At 37.9% G+C, this 21,876-nt stretch overlaps 1 protein-coding gene across 1 annotated transcript in view; it reads right to left on the bottom strand.

The window, feature by feature from the left end:
* COL13A1 (collagen type XIII alpha 1 chain) overlaps positions 1-21,509 on the bottom strand; it is a 141,735-nt gene extending 120,226 nt beyond the window's left edge. The window contains exons 1-3 of the mRNA XM_075216711.1: positions 21,506-21,509; positions 19,311-19,337; positions 787-822 (exon numbers count right to left, since the gene is read on the bottom strand). Of these exons, the coding sequence (XP_075072812.1) occupies positions 787-789 (3 nt within the window). The 5' untranslated portion in view covers positions 790-822; positions 19,311-19,337; positions 21,506-21,509. The remainder of the gene's footprint in view (positions 1-786; positions 823-19,310; positions 19,338-21,505) is intronic.
* Between the last annotated feature and the right edge of the window lie 367 nt (positions 21,510-21,876).

Here is a 21,876-nt window from a genome sequence, read left to right as displayed (position 1 = left end):
GTCAGTGATGCAGTTAGTGTGGTAACCTGTGGACTGTGTGACTGTATTTAGCAATCTATTGCCCTCATTTAGAGCTGAACCTAAGTTTATTTGTGGGTCATAAAAATTCATAAGTAATTTCCGTACTGCTCATGTGTACCAAAAAGCGGTCATATTTAGGGTTGAGTTTATATTAGACTTGCAGTCCATTGCATTCGGAGAGGCGTGTCGGTGGTGTTCACACGCAAGTTGAGTATAATAAACGGTCTGGAGGTGCAAGTCAACCATGTGTATTAGAGATGCTGGCTTACATATATCCTTATAGGATGCGTATACACTCACGTCCCATAGGCACGGTGTAATTATCTGTGTTGTTGATGATGGCCACCACCACATCATTGTGATGGACATATCTACATAGTAGATTACAAGTTGTTATATCTTAAGATTTTGTCCCAGTATTTTTACATGTACGTTCATGCCGCCTTTTTGCAGGCAAATCTATATTAGGCCCAATATGATTAAATAGCTGTTTCCTAGGTTTCATTGCCCCATACTGTCAGTCACACAGCATTTCCTTGTCTTTACTATAGGAAATAGGTAGATGATAAGGCTCATAGTAGCAGCTCATTCTGCAATGAGCTGCTACCTCTACATTCCTTCCCTTAGTGGCCTGTTAAGGTAACATTGTGAAGAGTTGCTGCCACACCTTACTTATGAACATCACCAGCCCTTCCCTGCAGGTTTGCAATAATTTTTCACAGCTACGAAGCTTTCACACAGAATGATGCAAATAGTTACACTCACCATCCGTCCTGGAATTCCAAGACCACCTTTATCTCCCTGGTAATCAATGGAAATCACATGGTGTTTTAAAATTGATTGTCCACTGATCAAAATACTTTTTTATGATTACATCCAATGACTCTAGGGCTTGTTAAAATGTAATGTCTTGCGTCTTAAACTAATTAAATGACCTGTTGTCTTCATTGAAGAGTTTATTAAGCCACTTAGAATAATGTTTTGAGATCAGATAGATTTTATTAAAACATATTAATTAGTTTATATATTAGTTGTATATTACTAGTTTTACTACAGACCAGAGTTTAGTGACTGTGTCAACGGACAGGATACAAAACGGCATTGGGAAAGCCATCAGGAGCAGCGATGGAGCCAGGAACAATCTCAGTTTTGAACGCTGTTTGTACAATGCAGCAGCACTGTGCTATTTAATTACCATAGGAAATATTTGTTAGGGTTTCCTTCATGTCAGCAGGCCTGGGTCCATGCTTGGCATATCTGGATTGTCCCTTGCAAGGCATTACTAACTGCTATTGCAGTTACAATTCGATCCAGTTTGCATTGTATTAGTAATAAAAACAGGGGAGACTTATTGGATAAAGCATAGCAATGCTGTTTGTTCAGCGCCCTAAGTCCTTGATTACATATACAAATATACTTGATATACCAGCACTCTGGGTAACTAGACATATTTAGTTCAGGGTTATTTTTGGTGATTGGTCTGAATATGTAAAAGTAATCATGGGAAACATTAAACAAAATAAAAAACAATCGCTTTTATGTTAACAAGAAACCCATATATATGTCTTTAAAAAAATATAAAATTTGCTCTCCTGCTTTGGACGAGTTAACTTAATTAAAATAAACATGATGCCCAGGCTCCTTTATCTTTTCCAGACCCTGCCTGCTCCAATAGCCCCCAGTGCTTTTAAATTTCTTCAACACCACACTTCTCTTTTTGTTCAGGGAGAAGGGTGACCCAGAGTAATACGCAGTATCATGCAAAGACATCCACAAGGATGGGGACTGGGCCCCCACACTTCAGGAGATATTACCTAGCAGCACAACATGCTCATTGTGTACAGTGGAATGTCACCCCCACAACTAAGGTCTGGACGAGTACAGACTCCTTTGCTCTCATCTCTCCATTGACTCCTAAGGCATTGGTGCCCTCACACATTCAAACTACATCCAGTGGTCTTGTTCTCCTTGTCTATTACGCACTATGCCCCAAGACACTATTCATTAGCTCCTACCCCTTGTCAATTATGCCTCTTTGACACAACCCAGGCTTCCTCCCAGTCCAGGAGGTGCACCCATACAGACCCTGGTTAGCTCCAGACATCTGATTCTGATTCTATATGTGAATACGTGGTGAAACGCATTGGTAAATAGGAGATCCTGCATAAAAATGCCTGACCAGTTATCTGTTTCGAGATACGAGGAGCAGAACTGTTGCAATACCATTCAATCACTGTGGAACGCAAATGACAGCGTGTGTACCATACGTTACAGCCGATACCGGAATTTCGACTTTTGGAACTAATCAAATCAAATACCCCAATAATGTACTCTCATGAATTGAAATGGGAGGATGACCTTGCAGAGGTTCTGGAGAATGAGGACTGATATAAGAAAGAACACCAACACACAAAGTAGGAGCTCAATCTGTGTTAAAATAAAAAGTGTGAAGGAGCCACACAGCGATGATGTCATCACAGTGCCGCTAATGAAGTGTGCTTTATCCGGATGGTCCATGCGCACATTAGGATATTAACTGGCCGGAACTAGAAACTCACTTCTGAAGTGGCTCAGAAACATATATAATAACATCATGGGGTAAATGTATCAAACTGCGAGTTTGCCAGCGTGTTGAAATCGCGGCAAAAACTGGAAATGTATCAAGCTGCGATTTTGAGACTCATGTTCAAAATTGCTGGTCATCTCTGGCGATTTTGAGCGATGTAAACACTGACGAGTTTAGCAAACTCTCCTGTGTTTGGCAAACACATCACTGTTACACTGCCCTGGTAAAAAGTTAAAGAACAGATAAAAGTTTAAAAAAAAAAAACGTGAGGTCCCCCCACTATTTATGCTTAACCCTAGTGCTGCCTGACTAGTGCTGGTCCCGTGAAAATCGGGGAAAAATTTTGCGTGGGGTCCCCCCGATTTTCACTTTACCAGCACTAGGCAAACCAGCCAGGATTGGCAGCACTATAGCAGGGGGACGCGCGGCAGGGGTCCCCCTGCCATAATGACTAACCAACCCTAGACTGTTCAGCGCTGGGCTGGATTCCCTAGGGAGTGGGGTCGGCCAAAAAAAACGAGCGGGCCCCCCCCCTAGAAAGAACCAGCCCAGTGCTGATAGCACTAGGGCTCTTCCTACTACCCCTGGGCTGTGGGGAGTAGGGTAATACGGCGCTAAATGTTTAAAAAAAATAAACTGACACCAATTTTGTTTGTGGATCTACAAGTCCCAGCCAGCCAGGTTGCCAAAAACAGTGTGACCATGCTGGTGCTTGTATAACTACAAGCACCAGCATACCCACGGCAGCCAGGGCATGTTGGCACTTGGAGAACCACAAGTGCCAACATGCCCTGACATTCCTGGCTTGCTGGGCCCTGTAGTTCCACAAAGAAAAAAGTTAACAAAACAACAACACTCTCATACAAACCACACATATTTATTAAAAATAAAAAACCCACAATAAAGACACTAACCACCCTCTTTTTAACCACAACTATTTAATAAAAATAAAAAAAAACAAATACTTACCGATGATGTCTTCTTTCTTGATCCAATGTCCCTTATTATTTGTACATCCATCTTGCCGGCTTGCCCCAGTCCCAGCCATTTGTACCTCCATAAACGAATCTGTGCCAACTGGAACACTTCACCCAGAAGGGGCACATATTTGTAATTTCCCGATTCTTTAGTCTTGATTGAAGTTAAAAAAAAACAAAAACAGGAGCCGCCGCAAACACCTCCTACATAGTAGGAGGTCCGTTTCGCAATGCTCTTACGCTGTTTGCGTAAGAGCTAAGTACTGTATTATGGTATTTTCCCACGCTAGTGGGGAAATCACATATTACTGTATTTAGCGCTTACGCAATTAACGTAGCGCATTGCGCATGCGCTACGCTACTTGCGTAAGCTGTATTTACTGTATTACAGCATGTAAGCATTTTATATACCGTTATATGATCTTGAAGTTATCTTTCTAAAGTAAAAGATTTTGTACCTGGCGTCTGTTTGTATGTTTGAATAACTGAGAGAAAGGATGAATGAATGATTTGATTATATTGATAATGCAGTATAGTGAAGTAAATGTTAGATTGGTATTTATTTAGCGATTAACACACAATGGTGGGCTATTTGTCGAGGAGGTCGATGGATGTGTAATACTTGGGTGGTATAGAAGCCGGTCAAACAAAGGAATCACGTAAGTCACTCTTACGGATTTCTAGTTGAGATAGTTAGCACCACCACTGGATTCCTTGTTTACGGTTGGCGTGGTACAAGGCGAATGTTTAAAAAAGGTTGTGTAAAATAATATCTTAAGTACATCTGAGATGTCGCGGGTGTGTGTTACTCAACGTGATTAAATAGCAAAAAAGTCACAAATTGCATCATAACCCAATAATTAATGAGATTAGTTATTAATAAGATCAGAGACAATGTATCATTATTACGGCGGAACACACAGGATCCTATAACAAAAGGAAAATGTGCACAAGCCTCTGTATCGATGGTACCTAGTGCCAGAGAAACTACATAAAATCTTCCCCGACCCCTATAGATGTTGGAGAGGCTGCTCGTATTCAGTCCCCTTTCTCCACATCTGCCTCTAATTCACAGAATTTTGGAAGAAAATAAGAAATCTGATCTTAAATATTATACAGGTGGATCTTCCCCTAATTCCTAAATTCTTCCTCCTACCAGTCTCTGCCCAATCAACCTCTTGTCCCCAAAACAATTGATCAGACACATAATAGCAGCAGCCGCCTGCCAATCCACCACCCATAACAACAAACAGTACTAAATAGACTATTTCATACTTACCACGTAGAGCACATGACTTGATATATCAAAAACCCCATCAAACCACTCTGCAAAGTTTCAGAGCCTTGGGTGTCTCACCACAACCTGAGACTACCATTCTTACTATAATCTAGAGATGGTCACTGACCCCCGTGTTTTGGTTTTGGATTCGGTTTTGGATCTGGATTACCGTCGTGTTTTGGTTTTGGTTTTGGTTTTGCAAACCCGCCATTGCGTGTTTTGGTTTTGGTTTTGGTTTTGTTTGGTTTTGTTTTGCTATTTTGTTGGAAAATACATGTTTTTGTGCCTAAAATAACCCAATTTAGTGCTCCAACTGTTTTAGAGATAAGTAATCTAATTGTTGAGGTAATAAATCATCCAAAAAAACTGTTTAATTCTTCGTTGGTAGGCCTTCATTTATTCTACACACAAAACAGATTGTCTTCCTCTCCATCTATGCATATTGGCAATGCAGCCATCGTCTTTGAATCTATATTACACCCTACACTTATAGTTAAATATGTAAAGAAATGGAAAAAGACAGTTTGCTTTCTGTCTCTCTAGGCCCCCCTCCACTTGTATAAAATACCAAAAAATCCAGCCGTTATAGACTGTACAATATTAATTGACATGGAGAAAGCCAGTTTGGTTTCTGTCTCTCTAGGCCCCCATCCGCTTGTATAAAATACCAAAAAATCCAGCCGTTATAGACTGTACAATATTAATTGACATGGAGAAAGCCAGTTTGGTTTCTGTCTCTCTAGGCCCCCCTCCGCTTGTATAAAATACTAATAAATTCAGCCGTTATATACTGTACAATATAAATTGAAATGGACAAAGGCAGTTTGGTATCTGTCTGCATCAGATCCTCTCTCCACTAGGAGTAAAATAGAAAACTATTCAGCCGTTATATAATCTAGAATATAAATAGAAATTGAGAAAGGCAATTTGGTATCTGTCTGCATCATAATCATCAACATCATCATTAGCGCCCTCGTCGCCTACACAAATCTCCCCCTCATCCTCTTCTAATTCCAAAGTGGCATCCTCAATTTGGGTATCACCGGCTACACTCGGGCTATTAAGGCACACATCAGCAGAATGCTCACGATTAGACATCCCACTGTTGGATGGACTCTCCACAGGGATTGTTGTCATTTGTGAATCAGAGCAAATATTCTCCTGTAATGCCTCACTGTTATCTTGCAGCTCGGCTTTGACGCGTAACAGTAGTTGTGCACCAATTGTAGGCTGGGTAACTTTTTGGGATCTGCCACTAATAGCCAAAGGTGAAGGCCTCATTCTCTCTTTGCCACTGCGTGTGTAGAATGGCATGCTTGCAATTTTTTTTTTATCGTCACTTAACTTTTGCTCAGTTACACTTCTTTTTCGCTTCAATACAGTAAATTTTTTGGGGGTTTTTGTTTTTTGCACTAATTTGAAAACACTCTGTTGTTTGACATCGCCTTGGCCAGATGACGTACTGGGAACACTAACATCAGGACTGGTGACAGAACCTGGTTGCTCATTCAGATCATATGTGGACTGCTTTGAATCCATTCTGAGCGCAAACCACTGGGGAGTGCTAAAAATTATTTAGTAGATACTGCTGACAGATATGACTTTTGACAGCCAGAAATATTAATGCACAATTAGGGAGGACACCCCAAAAGCACTGAGGAGTGCTAAAAATTATTTAGTAGATACTGCTGACAGATATGACTTTTGACAGCCAGAAATATTAATGCACAATTAGGGAGGACACCCCAAAAGCACTGAGGAGTGCTACAAATTATTTAGTAGATACTGCTGACAGATATGACTTTTGACAGCCAGAAATATTAATGCACAATTAGGGAGGACACCCCAAAAGCACTGAGGAGTGCTAAAAATTATTTAGTAGATACTGCTGACAGATATGACTTTTGACAGCCAGAAATATTAATGCACAATTAGGGAGGACACCCCAAAAGCACTGAGGAGTGCTACAAATTATTTAGTAGATACTGCTGACAGATATGACTTTTGACAGCCAGAAATATTAATGCACAATTAGGGAGGACACCCCAAAAGCACTGAGGAGTGCTACAAATTATTTAGTAGATACTGCTGACAGATATGACTTTTGACAGCCAGAAATATTAATGCACAATTATGGGGGACACCCCAAAAGCGCTGGGGAGTGCCAAATATGAAGAAAAAATAATAAACCTCTATCCTCCTCTCTGCACTAGTGATTTTGGTTAGAGCAATTGCAAGAAAAATATTGTATTCTCTGTCCCTGCTCTAATTAGCCTATGACTACACCCTGCTCTCTCCCTCTGTCAAATGGCGATGGATTGCTGTGGAGGCGTGTATTTATAAAGTTGAAGTATCGCGAGAACCGAGTCCCGAGATCCGACGACGTCACAATGACGTTCGGCCTCGATTTGGATTCGGAATGGGCGGGAGAGTACCGAGCTGCTCAGCTCGGTACTCGGATACCCAAAGTTCGGGTGGGTTCGGTTCTCGGAGAACCGGACCCGCCCATCTCTACTATAATCTTCAAACAAGACATATGCTGCATTTGTCCCCCCCTCCCCACTTCTGCTCCCCACTTCTGCCTTAACACTTCCGCCTTCTTTTGTTAAATCACGTTTGGTGCCCATCCCATTTTTCTTCTCTGCACTGTCCTGTTCAGTGATTCCTCTTACTGCTGCCAGCCAGTATTGCTGACATTTTTTTTGTTAAATTGGGGTGAAACCTATTTATATTGCTGCATTAGGTTATCATCCAGGCATCATAAAAAGGCAGGTAAAATACAATATTACATCCCAACAAAGTTACATATGAACTATGAACATTTATGGAAAGTATGAATATTTTGCCAGGGATCTCATAGTGTGCAACACTTTTCCAGTTTATCAGCCACTGTAATCATATGTTTTTACCTGTCATTAAATTTAATCAATGTATGAGGCTGAAGCTATAGTAAGTTGAGAGATTGAAGACGAGCAAACGTTTCTGTGCTTTGGCTATCAGGGCTCTTGCTGCAATTCAGATGTGGTGAACTTAGTGAAGCTGGGTCAGGAAAGCCTCAGGAAGTTTTCCAAGAAGCGCAATGTTTCAGGAAGGGTTAAAAGGTCGAAAAGTCATTCTAAAGGAAAGGGAATCAGCATTACCTTATTGGTACAAGGCACTTAAGGAGTGAATCCCTTTACAGACCATGACCTAATATTTGGAATATCCAGTACAATAGAATACAGTGGAGTTATTGGATGTGGACAAGAGAGATTTGCCTTAAACTGATATTTTCTCCAAATTATAAATCATCATCATCATCATCATCATCATTTATTTATATAGCGCCAACATATTCCGTAGCGCTTTACAATTGGGGACAAAACGTAATAAACTAATAAACAAACTGGGTAAAACAGACAAAGAGGTTAGAAGGCCCTGCTCGCAAGCTTACAATCTATGGGACAATGGGAGATTGACACATGAGGTTAAGTATACATTTTGCATCTTGGCCCAGCCAGACTGCAAAGGTAAGGTGACTTATAAGCTAAATGATCCTGTCACACAACAATGTTGGTCTGGGGGTAGTTGTCTTCTGTGAAATTGTGTAACAGGCTGAAGGTAGTGAGGTTAAGATGGTGGTTGAGGAATATTATAAGCTTGTCTGAATAGGTAGGTTTTCAGAGAACGCTTGAAAGTTTGTAGAACAGAGGAGAGTCTTATTGTGCGAGGGAGAGCGTTCCATAGAGTGGGTGCAGCCCGAAAAAAGTCCTGTAACCGGGAATGGGAGGATGTAATGAGGGTGGATGAGAGACGCAGATCTTTTTCAGAACGGAGTTGCCGAGTTGGGAGATATTTTGAGACAAGAGAGGAGATGTATGTTGGTGCAGCTTTGTTGATGGCCTTGTAGGTTAGTAAAAGTATTTTATATTGGATTCGGTAGAAGACAGGCAGCCAGTGTAGAGACATACAGAGTGATTCAACAGAGGAATAGCTATTTGCAAGGAAAATCAGTCTTGCCGAAGCATGCAAAATAGATTGTAGGGGTTTGAGTTATTGGATGTGGACAAGAGAGATTTGCCTTAAACTGATATTTTCTCCAAATTATAAATGCTGTTTAAGTTGTCATTAGAAGATGTGTTTTTGGCAGTGGAGCAGATTTAGGCAGATTTAGGCCATAAGATGGGGAAGGGAATAAGGACAGATTTGTTCTAATTCTTTTTCTGCACACCTCTTATATTGTTATGGTAAATGGTAATATTGGGAACAGCTAGTCCTAATAGTTGTGTATTCCACTATAAGAAAGGGATACAAAGTTTTTTTAACAAACCAAATAAAATTTAAGAGAGGTTTTGTGGTTTCAAGAAATGCACAGAAAACTAATTATTTTTATGATTAATAAGTGTTGAGACATGAGCTGTTTGTTTTATCCCAATGCGACAGGTCCCCTTTCAGTTTGAGCAGTGATTTAATATAGAAACATAGAATTTGATGGCATATAAGAACTGCTTAGACCATCTAGTCTGCCCATTTTTTCTAATTAACCTATTGTAACCTCAAACCCTATTTGGTCCTTTAATCTTTGTAAGGATATCATTATGTATATCCCAAGCATGGTTAAATTACTCTACTATATTAGCCTCTACCACCTCTGATGGGAGGCTATTCCACTTATCCACTACCCTTTCTGTGAAGCAGTTTTTCCTCAAATTTCCTTTGAATCTACTTCCCTCCAGTATATATAATATAGATAGAGTATATATAATATGCATACAGTTAGAGCATAGAGCTAAAACTGCCATAGAGAGTGGACAACTTGAAAAGAAGGACAGTGATATTCTGTCGCAGATCTTTTTCTGCATCCAGAGAGGGGAGCAGAGAAAGCCTCTTGAAGCCGATGTCACTTGAACTAGGTCCAGAAAACATCTTGTGCCTTCCAGAGCCTCATAGTCTGTTACAAAACCTACTTCATCTGGATTAATAATAAATGCAAGAACAGAGTTTAATCATGAGAGAATAATGTTGTGTAAATTTTAACATCTGTATTTAAGGGAGAGATTGTGTGAAGGTTTACACATATGTCTGGGTTATTGCCAGCTTTAGGTATAGTGGCTATAGTAGATTCCAACATTTCTCTTGGGAAAGAGCCCAGTTCAGCAGTTTCATTAAATAAATTGGTCAGTTAAGGCACTGAAATAGCCACATAACTTTTATAATACAGTTTCATGTAGCCATCAGGATTTGCCTGAAGGGGGAGATTGTATAGCCTATTGAACTTCCTGTGGAGAGAAATACTTAATACATTAATTTTATGTTGGAGATCTAGCATTGGGAGAGTAAAGTTTTACAGAAAACCTATTGATGGGGTCCGATGTTGGTTTAGAAGTGTTTTGACCTTTTCCAGGTTGTGAATACAGTAATGCAAATTATAACATTTTATTGCTATTCCTTCTTATTATAAAGGGTATTATAGCTTTGATCCTTTTAGTTGATTAGCTATTAGCGTGTCTGCCTTATTATTTCTTTGGTAATATGATGCTTTATGTTTTCTAAAATGATATTCTGTTTTCTGTAATAAGATTTTCATTCATTCATATGGAATTTCATGCAATCATTTGACATATGGTTTGCCTATTGATTAAACCTTTACAGTATAAGGTATAATCAATGTAGTCTTATCACCACCTTGGAAAAAGAAAATTATTTTGAGAGTACATTCTTGTTAAAATATATTTATGGTGGGTAAGGATGGGGGAAGGGGACACTAAGCTCCTCTCGAATGATCCTCAAATATTTTGGATAAGAAGTGGTGTTATTTACTATTTGCTGAGGGAAAGAAGAGATTCATCTGGCATATTAAGTGGGTGATGTAACCATTCCTGGTGATCTGGAGTTTCACATGCAAAGAGCCCAACGTTACTAGTGATTACCTGTGTCTCAGCATGGTGGTGTGTGACACTTCTTGCTCCTTGGCAAGAAGAAATGTGTGCGAGAAATGTCACCACATGGAATTGATAGTGCAATAAACTTATGTTTAGAAAGTCCTAGGGCTAGATTTACTAAACTGCGGGTTTGAAAAAGTAGAGATGTTGCCTATAGCAACTAATCAGATTCTAACTATCATTTATTTAGTACATTCTACATAGTGACAGCTACAATGTGATTGGTTGCTATGGGCAACATCTCTACTTTTTCAAACCCGCAGTTTAGTAAATATATCCCCTAGTCTATTTTTCAGGTAAGTATGCAGTGAGCACTTTTGTATTAATCTGTTCTGTAATGCCTCTAAACAGCAAATTATTGTGGTGTGCCGTCTATGTCAGCGATTGTACTGTAGAGACGCTGTATTTCATTTTCCATGTCATTATGTGCCAATGGTAAGCCTTCCATTTTTGTTTTGTATAAGATGGTCTCTCACCCAGCTAAGATTTCTTTATTTTCAGTTCAGTAAAAATGTTTTTTAAAATCTACCTAAACTCTACACAAAGCCACGTGAAAAAACAAGCCATGAAATACTGTCAGTTATTCCAAGAATACTGTTGGTTATGAGAGCAATATCCCTTACTTTCCTCCTGAATAAAAGGACAACTATTTGTACTAAAATGAATAATGCACAAACATACCATGCCAATACAAACATACATGTAGTTCAGCTCAGTCACATATGGTCTTAATTCTTTATGTATCCATTCAGCAGCACACATCGCATGTAAATGCTAGCAGACATTCTTTACATAAATATGCCTTCTGGGGTGTTTTCCACTGTAGGACTATATGAAAAAGAGTTACTAAAGATTACACAGTGAAGTGCAGGTTTAGAACACGGATTTACTCGCATTGAAGGTTATATGTAAAAGGAAAATTAAGTATTCCATGACATCCACAGGACTGGTGGAAGGGTAGACTCTTGTCATTTTATTATGTTTTTTTTTTATTTTTAAGCTTAAAGGCCAAAAGATAAATCTTTCTCAGGCACGCTCATAGCAATTTACACATCTGAGATGTATGCCACAGCTGGTGTTTAGATGGTTTATTAATGGCCCATTCTGCAAGGTGTGTACAGAATACCAATCATTTTGCTTATATCATTATAGCACATATCTGTACTCAGACATGATCTTATTTATTGAGATTGGCATTTACGCTACATTTACAATGAAGAAGAGAAAAACATCAGTTTAACAAGCCATGAACTAAGATGTGTGAGCACCTGTTTTTACTTAAGTGAAAAACAATGGCACTTGTTAGATCATCATTTTCCTTCAAATGTATGTGCGCTGTTGGTTATACTAATGGCCAGACTCACATGCTTAGATATCATGGGTATTAGGGAACACTTTGCAGATCAAAACTGATTTCCAGACATATATAAATAGTAGGGGAGGATGGGAGGGAGCATTTGAGGGGAAAAGATGAAAGAAGAGGAAAGGGAAATGATTACAGATGAGATTATAGAACATCATACAATTTGGGAACACATGCAAGGATGTCATAGAGAAGGATGGGGGAATAGATGCAGCAGAAGAGTGAGCGACCGTATAAAACTATAAATGAGATAGGGAAATTACAAATGACAATATACACATTGGAGTCAGTAGTATAATTTCCTCTCGCCAAGTGCAGCTGCTTTCATCATGTGCTGAATGGAACATGGAATGGGATTAAGTACAGATATCATTGGTCTTTACTGTAAACACACAGTAGAGACCTGAACATAAACTAGAGCAGAGAGCACCACAAATGATCCTTGTTCTACTTTTGGGGCAGTCAGTGCATACTGATAATGAGTTTATCATCTATATGCTTACAACTGTTCAAGCTAGGCTCACAGCAGGGGGAGTGTTGGAGGACTGATACCAATTTATACATATCCAAATATATCTAGTTTAAAGTAGCTGTTACGATTCTTGAGGACCATAAACAGGACAATTGTCCGCACTTTGTGGGAATGTTGAGATATACGACCCATTGGTGAATGGAAGTCGGGAGCAATGGAAAGCGTTGTCCAAGGTATGGAGGGATGTTCGGGTGGTCTAGTGCTTCAGAAGCACTAGACAATCCACAAGGGTGTGGCCATGTCCCTAATATGACAGTCCATGGTCCACTTTTGGAGGGACGCAGCCTTGTCCCAATTTAGCAAACTCCAATATTGAGAGCTATGTAGCTGTAATGTATGGCAGCCAATGCACAGCCACAGTCAATAACTTTGTAGGCAGTACAAGCAAACCTGCCAGACAACTCATAGCTCATAGGAGCTTTCATTATACAGTGATACAAACAGCAGTTATGTTAGCTAAACAATGACCGCTCAGCTTTTAGCAGTCTAGTGTAATTAAACTAATGACTCGTTGCTATGAGTTACATCAAGTGGTTCTACCAGCATCATGTTCTCAAATTAGACCTGCACTTTGTCCAGAAGGAGGAAACATTTAAACATGACTTACTGGTTAGTTGAAAGAAGACATTGCAAATATTTAGCAAGATTATATGTTTCACATTAAATTACTATTTTCTGTCTTTTTCTCTCTCTCCGTAGGCAGTAACTATTATCTTTTTAAGTTTCCTTTTGCTAGTGAAATAAGCGCTTTTAGCAACCATTATTTCTAAGTCCAGGAAGAATATGATGATTGACAAAAATGTCTCAGGACTGAATGAAAAATCTAATTTATATAAGTCATTCAACTATAAAGCTCAACCAAAATCTGTGCACTGCTTCCATAACACTGCATGAAGTGTTCCTAATCCTGACTATGGCATGCTACCAAAGAGTTTGCACAGTTTTAAAAACACAAGTATACAATGACTGGGCGACAATGTCTAAAAGGAAAAAGAAAAAAAAAGCATTCTGCGACACTCCCTTTGAAGCCAGACTGTCCACCAATTTTGGAACAGAACATCTGGCCAACTTCACATGCATCATCCCAGTCACTTCATGGCACTTAATGTTTTCCTGTTTTGCTTCTCCCTGTTCTATAATATACATAGCACAAACATTTCAAAAGACAGGTTATAGCCTCTTATGGATTTATTTTAAAAGCTCCCTATCCAGTCGGGGCTCTCCTTACACGGCAGCCTCCCTGTCGTTGAGGCGCCTATTTGTTGTATCTGTACCACTAAACGGCTTCCTAGCCTCATAAAATCCTTCATGTTTAACAGGGGATATTACAAGTCTGTAAAAACTGTAGTGTCTGTCCACACTCAAAGATAAATGAAATATGAAGGTTACCTCAGGATAACGACTCAAAATGGAAAAGGTTTAATGAAGCATAAATATATTTTAAAATAATCCTAAAATGCTGTGTGAATCATGAAACAGCTTCTTTCTTTTCTGTTGCGTGGCTAATTTTAGACTCTGAATCCTGAAATATACCATCGAAAATGTAACGCATCATTGGCATATGACTATATGAAGTATTACAAAATGTTAGACATAAAAATTAGAGATAGATAGATAAATAAATAATATATACACACATACAGGTGATGCTATATATTATATACACCACCAAGGAGCAAGGTACTGGGGATCCATGATCAATCAGAGGCGGATAGTGCTGGCAATAGTCATCATCATCAGTATGTATTCCCACCAACCCTTAGGCATACACACATAATACAGATACTGACATGAATATATGCAAATCCGAGCAGTTCTGCCTCGTCCACAATTCTGCAAATGCACCCTTAGGGGCATATGCAATTATACTTTTGCGAGTAACGCGGACTACAGTGCAGACAGAAATTCTTATTCGCAAGTGACTCTTCAAAGGAGGGCATAATATATTTGACCACTTATCTTGAAGGCTTGACAGCCCAAGGGGGAGTTTCGTGGGTGGATGTGATACGATCATGTGATTCTTAGTAATTAGAAATGAGATATAGTCCTATTATAAGAATATTGGTGTACATTCATTCATTAATATTTAAGTTAGACAAATACACAAGGAAAAACAATTACAGAATTGGAGTCCCTTTAAAATATTGACCCTAGTTGCACACTATCAAAGTCTATGTCACTGGGACCCCTAGCAAAGCCCAAAGTTACCACATGACTCCTGAAGTACCAATAATTCATATGGGCTTCATTCCAATGTTTTATGCAATTCAGAATGTAATGTCTTTATCGTATTGTGACAAAAAAAAAAAAAGTTGATTTTATAATTATTCTGTATATTATTTATTTGTCAACTAATGAAAAATCTGGATCCTCCTTTGATACTTTCCACTCAACTCACTTTAAATTTGTTGTAAATGAGGAGAAAAGTGCATACAAACAAGTACAGAGTATGGCCATAAACTTCATTCTGAAAATATAGCAGATTTACTTAGCAGGAGTATATCATCTGTCTATGATATTGTTATTATTGACTTTCATCAATCTCTTACTTACATAGAAATATAATGTTTCCCTACCTATTCTTGACTACACATTGCTAAGAGGCATCTACCAATTTTAATAATTTGTCAACAACCTCTCTTATTTTTATTGTCATCTCAGTATTTAGTTCATCAGCCTGCAGATTTCATAACCTTCCCTATGCTTTGCGTAAGCTAAACTTTCATCCTTTCAGCCTTCCCACCACTAGAACACTTTCCATCATCAACTCGGGTCTTATTTACCTTGTTAGACCTCACTGCTGTTTCTTCACCTTTTTAGAGCATTCATTAATAAAACACAGACAAATCAAGCAAAATATATTTTACAATTCATTTATTAAGTTTATCACAAATATAATGTCACTTTTTTAATCTGCATTATAAAATAGGAAACAAATGGACCAATATTGAGGATCAAGATGGTGGAAGCCTCATGACTCACAAAGAGTCATCCTTCAGCACTCAGGAGAGGAAAACCCCCCTGTGGAGGAAACCTCTGAGGACCCATGGATTGAAGGACTGCCCTTCCCTCTAAGCATTAAAAGGCTATGCAGAGTTAAAAGACCAAACTTAATCGAATATGAATATATGAGACTGAACTGTATATAACACCCCATACTGATAGCAAAAGTAGGTTTGGCTGATGTAATTGCTATGGCGTGTGTCACCATCTTCTGACACAACTCAATACACATTTCTCGCAAAGCTGCACAATTTGCTGAAGAGGATGGTCATCCCCTTGTGAGAAGCACCAAATTACCCAAATAGCTAAGGTATTGCAATAGCAGCGCTGTCCTGCTAGAACCTCCAAAGGTACAAACAAACAAGCTCAAGGTCATATTTTAGGGTAGTCAAGCTCCAAGTCTGCAGACACATCCAAGTGAGACGCATGTGTCTTCAAAGAGATACTTACCTTATGCGGGTATCTTTCTGTCAGTTGGCTGTATGTGTCTCAGGTATAGAGCAATATATGTATATTGAGTATGTAAAGGACAGCAATGATAGTGCTATGTCAGTGTCCTGGATGTGTATGAGAGAGGCAGCAACAGCAAAGCACTGGTATCAGCAGTTACTATTATGACATCACAACATGACCTCACTCATGTTCTCTATTACATAAAGGAGAAGAGCACAAGGCAAAATAACCTGTAGTGATGTATTCTATGGTTATATACCTCCATCACCGCTGCCTCCCCTCATGCACAAGCCATTTATTACACATCTGTACTTTTTTATCTCGTCAATCACAAAAGTTCTCTTTTCCTGTATCCAATTTCAATCAGTTCATCTCATTTTTCTCATGTCATTAATCTGCTGTCTCTTTTCATTTTGTGAAGACTGCTAATTGGTTACAAATCAAGCAGAGGATTCCAGTATTTCAAGAATCAATACAAATTTAGTTTCATGAAGTTTTACATTGAATTGATATCAATGTAAGGCCAAGACTAGTTATTTCAGCTATGAGGCTCCCATTGTCTTCTGCATGACTGACATAAGGGAAATGTAGGAAAATCATTTTATTTTCCTTCCATCTCTTCCCTTACACAAACTACCTTAAACATTTGCCTATTATTAGATACACAGAGGACATACCACTAATTTGGAGTTCAGCATCATGAAAATTAAATGTTTTAAGTTAACTCCATTGATTTTCCTGCCACCCTCCCTCCCCTTGCCAAAATAAATTCATGCATTAAATTTGCATAATTTCGCAGTTTATCATTGTATTGAAATTTCAGTATATTAGGCGACAGTGAACATTCACTTATGTAGGAGGGACACGGTCTATCATGGATTTAAATATTAATGTAGATATTCTTATAATTTGCCATTATAGCCCGTCTACTTATTAAATTTATTAAACTACTAGATGCTAAAAATTGCATGTCAATTCATCCAGGAGTATCTTAGCTGTAAAGTTTGTTGTATGTGTTACATATTTTGCAGATGGCTGCGCATTTAATTATTTTATCATATTTGTGGCTTTGTATTTTCTCATATTTGTGGCCTAGTTAATAATGTTAGGTTCTTTTCTGTCCTAACGTGTTCAGAACTTTCTTTCTGAACGCAGATGTCACAACCTGGTGTAATGGCTTAGTGATTAGTCTGACGGAGAAACAAACAGTACTTGTACACAAGCTATTGCCAATCAATTTTATCCTCTCTCACTGACCTCTATTTATCAAGCTCAGAAAAGACCTATCTCTAAAACACAAGTTATCCCTTTAGATAGAAATACCTATTATCTATCGAAAGGGTCACCACCCGCTAAAGTAGTATTTGCAAAGCACAGGTAAAGCAAGGTGGCTTTTAGGGATCCTGATCTAAAACATTTGACATGTGTTTAAAAAGTTGTTCTGTAGGAAGGCTGCAAATACCATGAATTTCAGAAATGCTGAATTTTAAGTTTATATTTTAGAAAAAAAGTTAAAGCTCATAGATTAGGACAGTGTCCTCTGAAACAAAAGCAGAGGTCATTTCATATATTATGTATATTAAATATATATTAAAAATTACTATTCCTTATGGCATCAGTGCAGAAACAAGATTTCATGTTGCAGAGTGAGATTACTGAGATGAGATAAAGGACTGAAAAGAGCACATTTTTAGGGACGCTCCATACCATGCATGGTCATTTGCCACTTGTTTGTTCGCGTTCTGCAAAGAAGTGACAGTGAATGGAAGTCCTCGTTTAATCATCTGGCATCAGTCAGTGGTAGTGTTTAGGTGGACCATTTGTATGAGGATTTGCTCATTCAGACTATTTTGGATCAAGAAAAAAAACATGTTTTTTTCTTATACATAATAAAATGGTGATTACGGGCTTGGAAAATTGAGAAATTTGTTAATTGTAAAGGTGATTTATGCTCCATAGCATAAATGCAGCTTTGGTCCCACATTGGTTTGCACAAGTGCACATTTATCCAGGATGCATACGTTTCCAAAGCAAGATAGTCACATGTGTGGAGGAACATATGTCTTCACATCCAGAGGTGAGCAGTTGGGAAGAGTGAAGGCATTCCCTGCATACTACAGAATAGGCGCACTGGTGTGCCTTGTTTTGTGGAGCGTGGCTAAGCACACTCCAAGCAATATAATAAAAAACTTGAAATGCAAAAATGGACACATAATAAAAACAGACCAAATATCCCTCACTGTCATGATTTATCTAAGCCATAATAAGGCTAAACAAAGCAATATCTATCTTGCATATTTAAATCATCATAATGCAAAACCAGTATTTTGGCCAGATTTTACTCTACTGGTTCAAAATTAGAATAGAGGTCCTTCAAATGAAACCGACAACTGTATTTTTAAAACAACATTTTCAGTTTTACTGTATGAAACTACTCATACTGGGCAACAAGAGATACATATTTTAAAAGTGCTTCAGGCTAAATTACTAGGTAGGACTTATTTTAAGAAAAAAAAAATCATATGTACTAGACCTTTGTCTACACAATTTTCCATCCCACAGGCATGTTTAGGATACTTAATAGTGTAGGATTAAAATACTCTATAATTTGTATTGGTTTACAGCATATGCATGTTTATAGAAAGCGTATGCAGATTTTCTGTGATACAGAGCATTTATAAACAGATGTTTGTTGTATTATATTTTAAATGCTAGTTGCTTGGTTCATTCTTTTTTGTATTATTGCAACTTTACTAAAGAACTTAACTCCAAATATAATATTCACCGTACATTACAGGAGTCTGGAAAAGTATCCTTCTATTGTGTTAACAAAAGACATAGTTTAGGAAATGTAACTTTTATCCATTCTAATGCCCAGGGCACCATATTGCATTTAGAAAACTACATTTCACAAGACGATACATAATGTAACACAATCTCATTCTAATTTCCTATATCTTTGTTTCAGCGTCTTGCGACGATGCATTATGTCACATGACGCATGATACACTCATAAGACAGGTCATCTGGAAATAGGGTCACAATATGAGTCTATTTAATATAGTTCTGCTGCTACCTTGCTTTGATCTGTATGATATTTAAGTTGAGCAATGGATGTAAAAAGACAACTATAAGCTATGAGCAATAAACAGTACATTTCCTATAAAGAATACAAAAGATAAAAAGGATGCTTACCGGAATGCCGGGTCGCCCACTGGGGCCCTGGAACAAAAGCAGATGGTTTGGTAAAGAAAAACAAACACAGCTTTAATAAATGAACAGGCATGATCATTACAGATAGCATAGTAACTTTTAACATCATGAGAGCGCATAATGGATAAAAGAATATATAGTGCACCATTCTTTATATAACATTTCATCAAATTGTTCAAAAAAGTTCCAATTTATGTAAAAATGTATCAGTCACTCTGAACCAAGGGAATGCTAAATACAAATTTATACAAATAAAATGTAGTTATAAAATAATTTATGTCCTTAAACCAGATCTTGTCTGGTTTACTAACTGAAAGGTTAAGGGAAGGGGTTGTATTTTCACTATATTTTAGTCATTTTATTGATTAAAACACAAAGTTCGCAGACAGAATTAAATTTATCTGCAGATTTACATTATTATCATTGATATACTGGTTCTTAGACCTAGTTAAAATGAATGATGAGCCATATATCATGTTAAAGCAAGCTCTGTATCACAGTACTATTCCTTTACACATAAAGATTTATTTTACATTGATTAGCACATATTTTATTTCACCTTCAATGTTAAACTAAGACAATGACGCTTGGTTTACTATCTTCGGACTTTGCAGTCTCTCCTCATAAAAGTGTGTTGTCTTTTTTCCTGAAAATTCTCAAGCAAGGTCTCTTAATATCTCTCCTTCACAACTAAGAGTTACCAGGATAAGTTTGGCAAGAGGGGCGGGATGGGCCAGTCATGTTGCCATAGAAAAGGGCTGACACTGAAAACTGAACAGGGATTCCTTACATCAGTTAGTACTTTCAGTTGTGCACAGTCGAAGTACCAATGGTCTATGTAGTTCTGTTGTGTCTTACAGTGCCTCACAAGCATATAAAACGCATATAACACATTTCTAACAAGACATAAGAATATATATTCATATCTATTTTTTATCCTCCAAGAGCACTGGCTCATCATTGGTTGCTACCATTGAATGCCATTCCATAATTACGATATAGTAAACATATGGGCTGGTACTGTGGAACCATGGAACACTTGTGTTTCCCCAAAGGTCAAAAAAAGTCAACTGTTACAAGTATTAATTCTTCTAGTATTTCATATTTTCACTTGCTGATCCTCTAAGAAGATACATTTGTGCGAGCAGAGCCACACTTCATTTTATCATCATAGTATGTTCTTTTTTTTTGTTAATTCTCCCTGATTGGATGTTCCTCATTCTACAGCATTGTGTTTAAATAACAAGATCTCGTGGAGCAATCCTACCATAAAAATCAGCAATTTCCTTCCAGAGTTGATAAAGGTAGGAGTATAAAGGTAATTTGTTTAAACTTAATCACCTCTTTTGACAGTTATACACTAACATTTCTTACACCCTGTTCAGAGTATGAAAACATATACTGTATTTGTAATAGTGCATTTCACAAAAGTATACTTTCAGATATGTAACTAATATTTTGACTTTGAGTTTTGTCATTTAAAAAATCTACTAAAATCCCATGAAACTGTAGACTTAAACAGGAACTAAGGGCCTGATTCATTAAGGATCTCAAATGAAGAGGATACTCATTTCAGTCTCCTGGACAAAACCATGTTACAATGGAAGGGGTGCAAATAAGTGTTCTGTTTTACACATAAGTTAAATACTGCCTGTTTTTTCATGTAACACACAAATATTTGATAGCTTATTTGTACACTGAAATTTAAAGTTGATATTTGTGTGTTACATGAAAAAACAGTCAGTAGTTAACTTATGTGTAAAACAGAACACTTATTTGCACCCCTTCCATTGTAACATGGTTTTGTCCAGGAGACTGAAATGAGAATCCTCCTTATTTAAGAACCTTAATGAATCAGGCCCTAAGTTACAGAAGAAAAAACGGTGTGAGGGATCATATACCAAGAAAAAATAAAATTATGACTTTGTTATATGCACTGAAGTCTTACTTTTCCCAATCCTGTCTGTATAACATATAATTATGTAGACATTTAACCAGTGTTCATAGTTTTACTTCATTTCAATGTCATTCAGTGTTTCCTAGGCATAGCAATTTATGTCAGATGATTGACATGTTCATTATCTGAAGCTTCTCTACTTCCAACCACCCCCGATCCTTATAAACCTGTTACCAGCAGGAAGACTGTAGAGTTACAAGAAGGGATGATGGTTACTTACAGGTGGCCCTGGAAGAGAAGAGAGAAGAAGGAGAGAATTAAATCATGTATATGTCACAATAAAACATAGCACATGATATAATCACAGTGTGCATGACAACATTCATTAACATATGCAGCATTCAGTATGTACTGTCACTGGTGGTGTGAAAAGTAATAACTTTTATATATATGCAGTGTTTCTTGCTGCCAGATATTCCGTGTAGCAGATATTGTGAAGTATAACAGTGTTTTGTGTACGGTGACTACTGACTCACACAAGATTAAATGAATTGCATCATACACATTCAAAGTTAGACGATCCGTATCCCAAGATCTAAGGATAACATGTTTTTCTTCCTAATCAGGAACAAATCACTGTATCCTGTCCAC

The sequence above is a fragment of the Mixophyes fleayi genome, chromosome 6 (assembly GCF_038048845.1).
Source record: "Mixophyes fleayi isolate aMixFle1 chromosome 6, aMixFle1.hap1, whole genome shotgun sequence".
NCBI lineage: Eukaryota > Metazoa > Chordata > Amphibia > Anura > Limnodynastidae > Mixophyes > Mixophyes fleayi.
The sequence above is the reverse complement of the archived record's forward strand: the minus strand, read 5'-3'. Positions and strand labels throughout refer to the sequence as shown.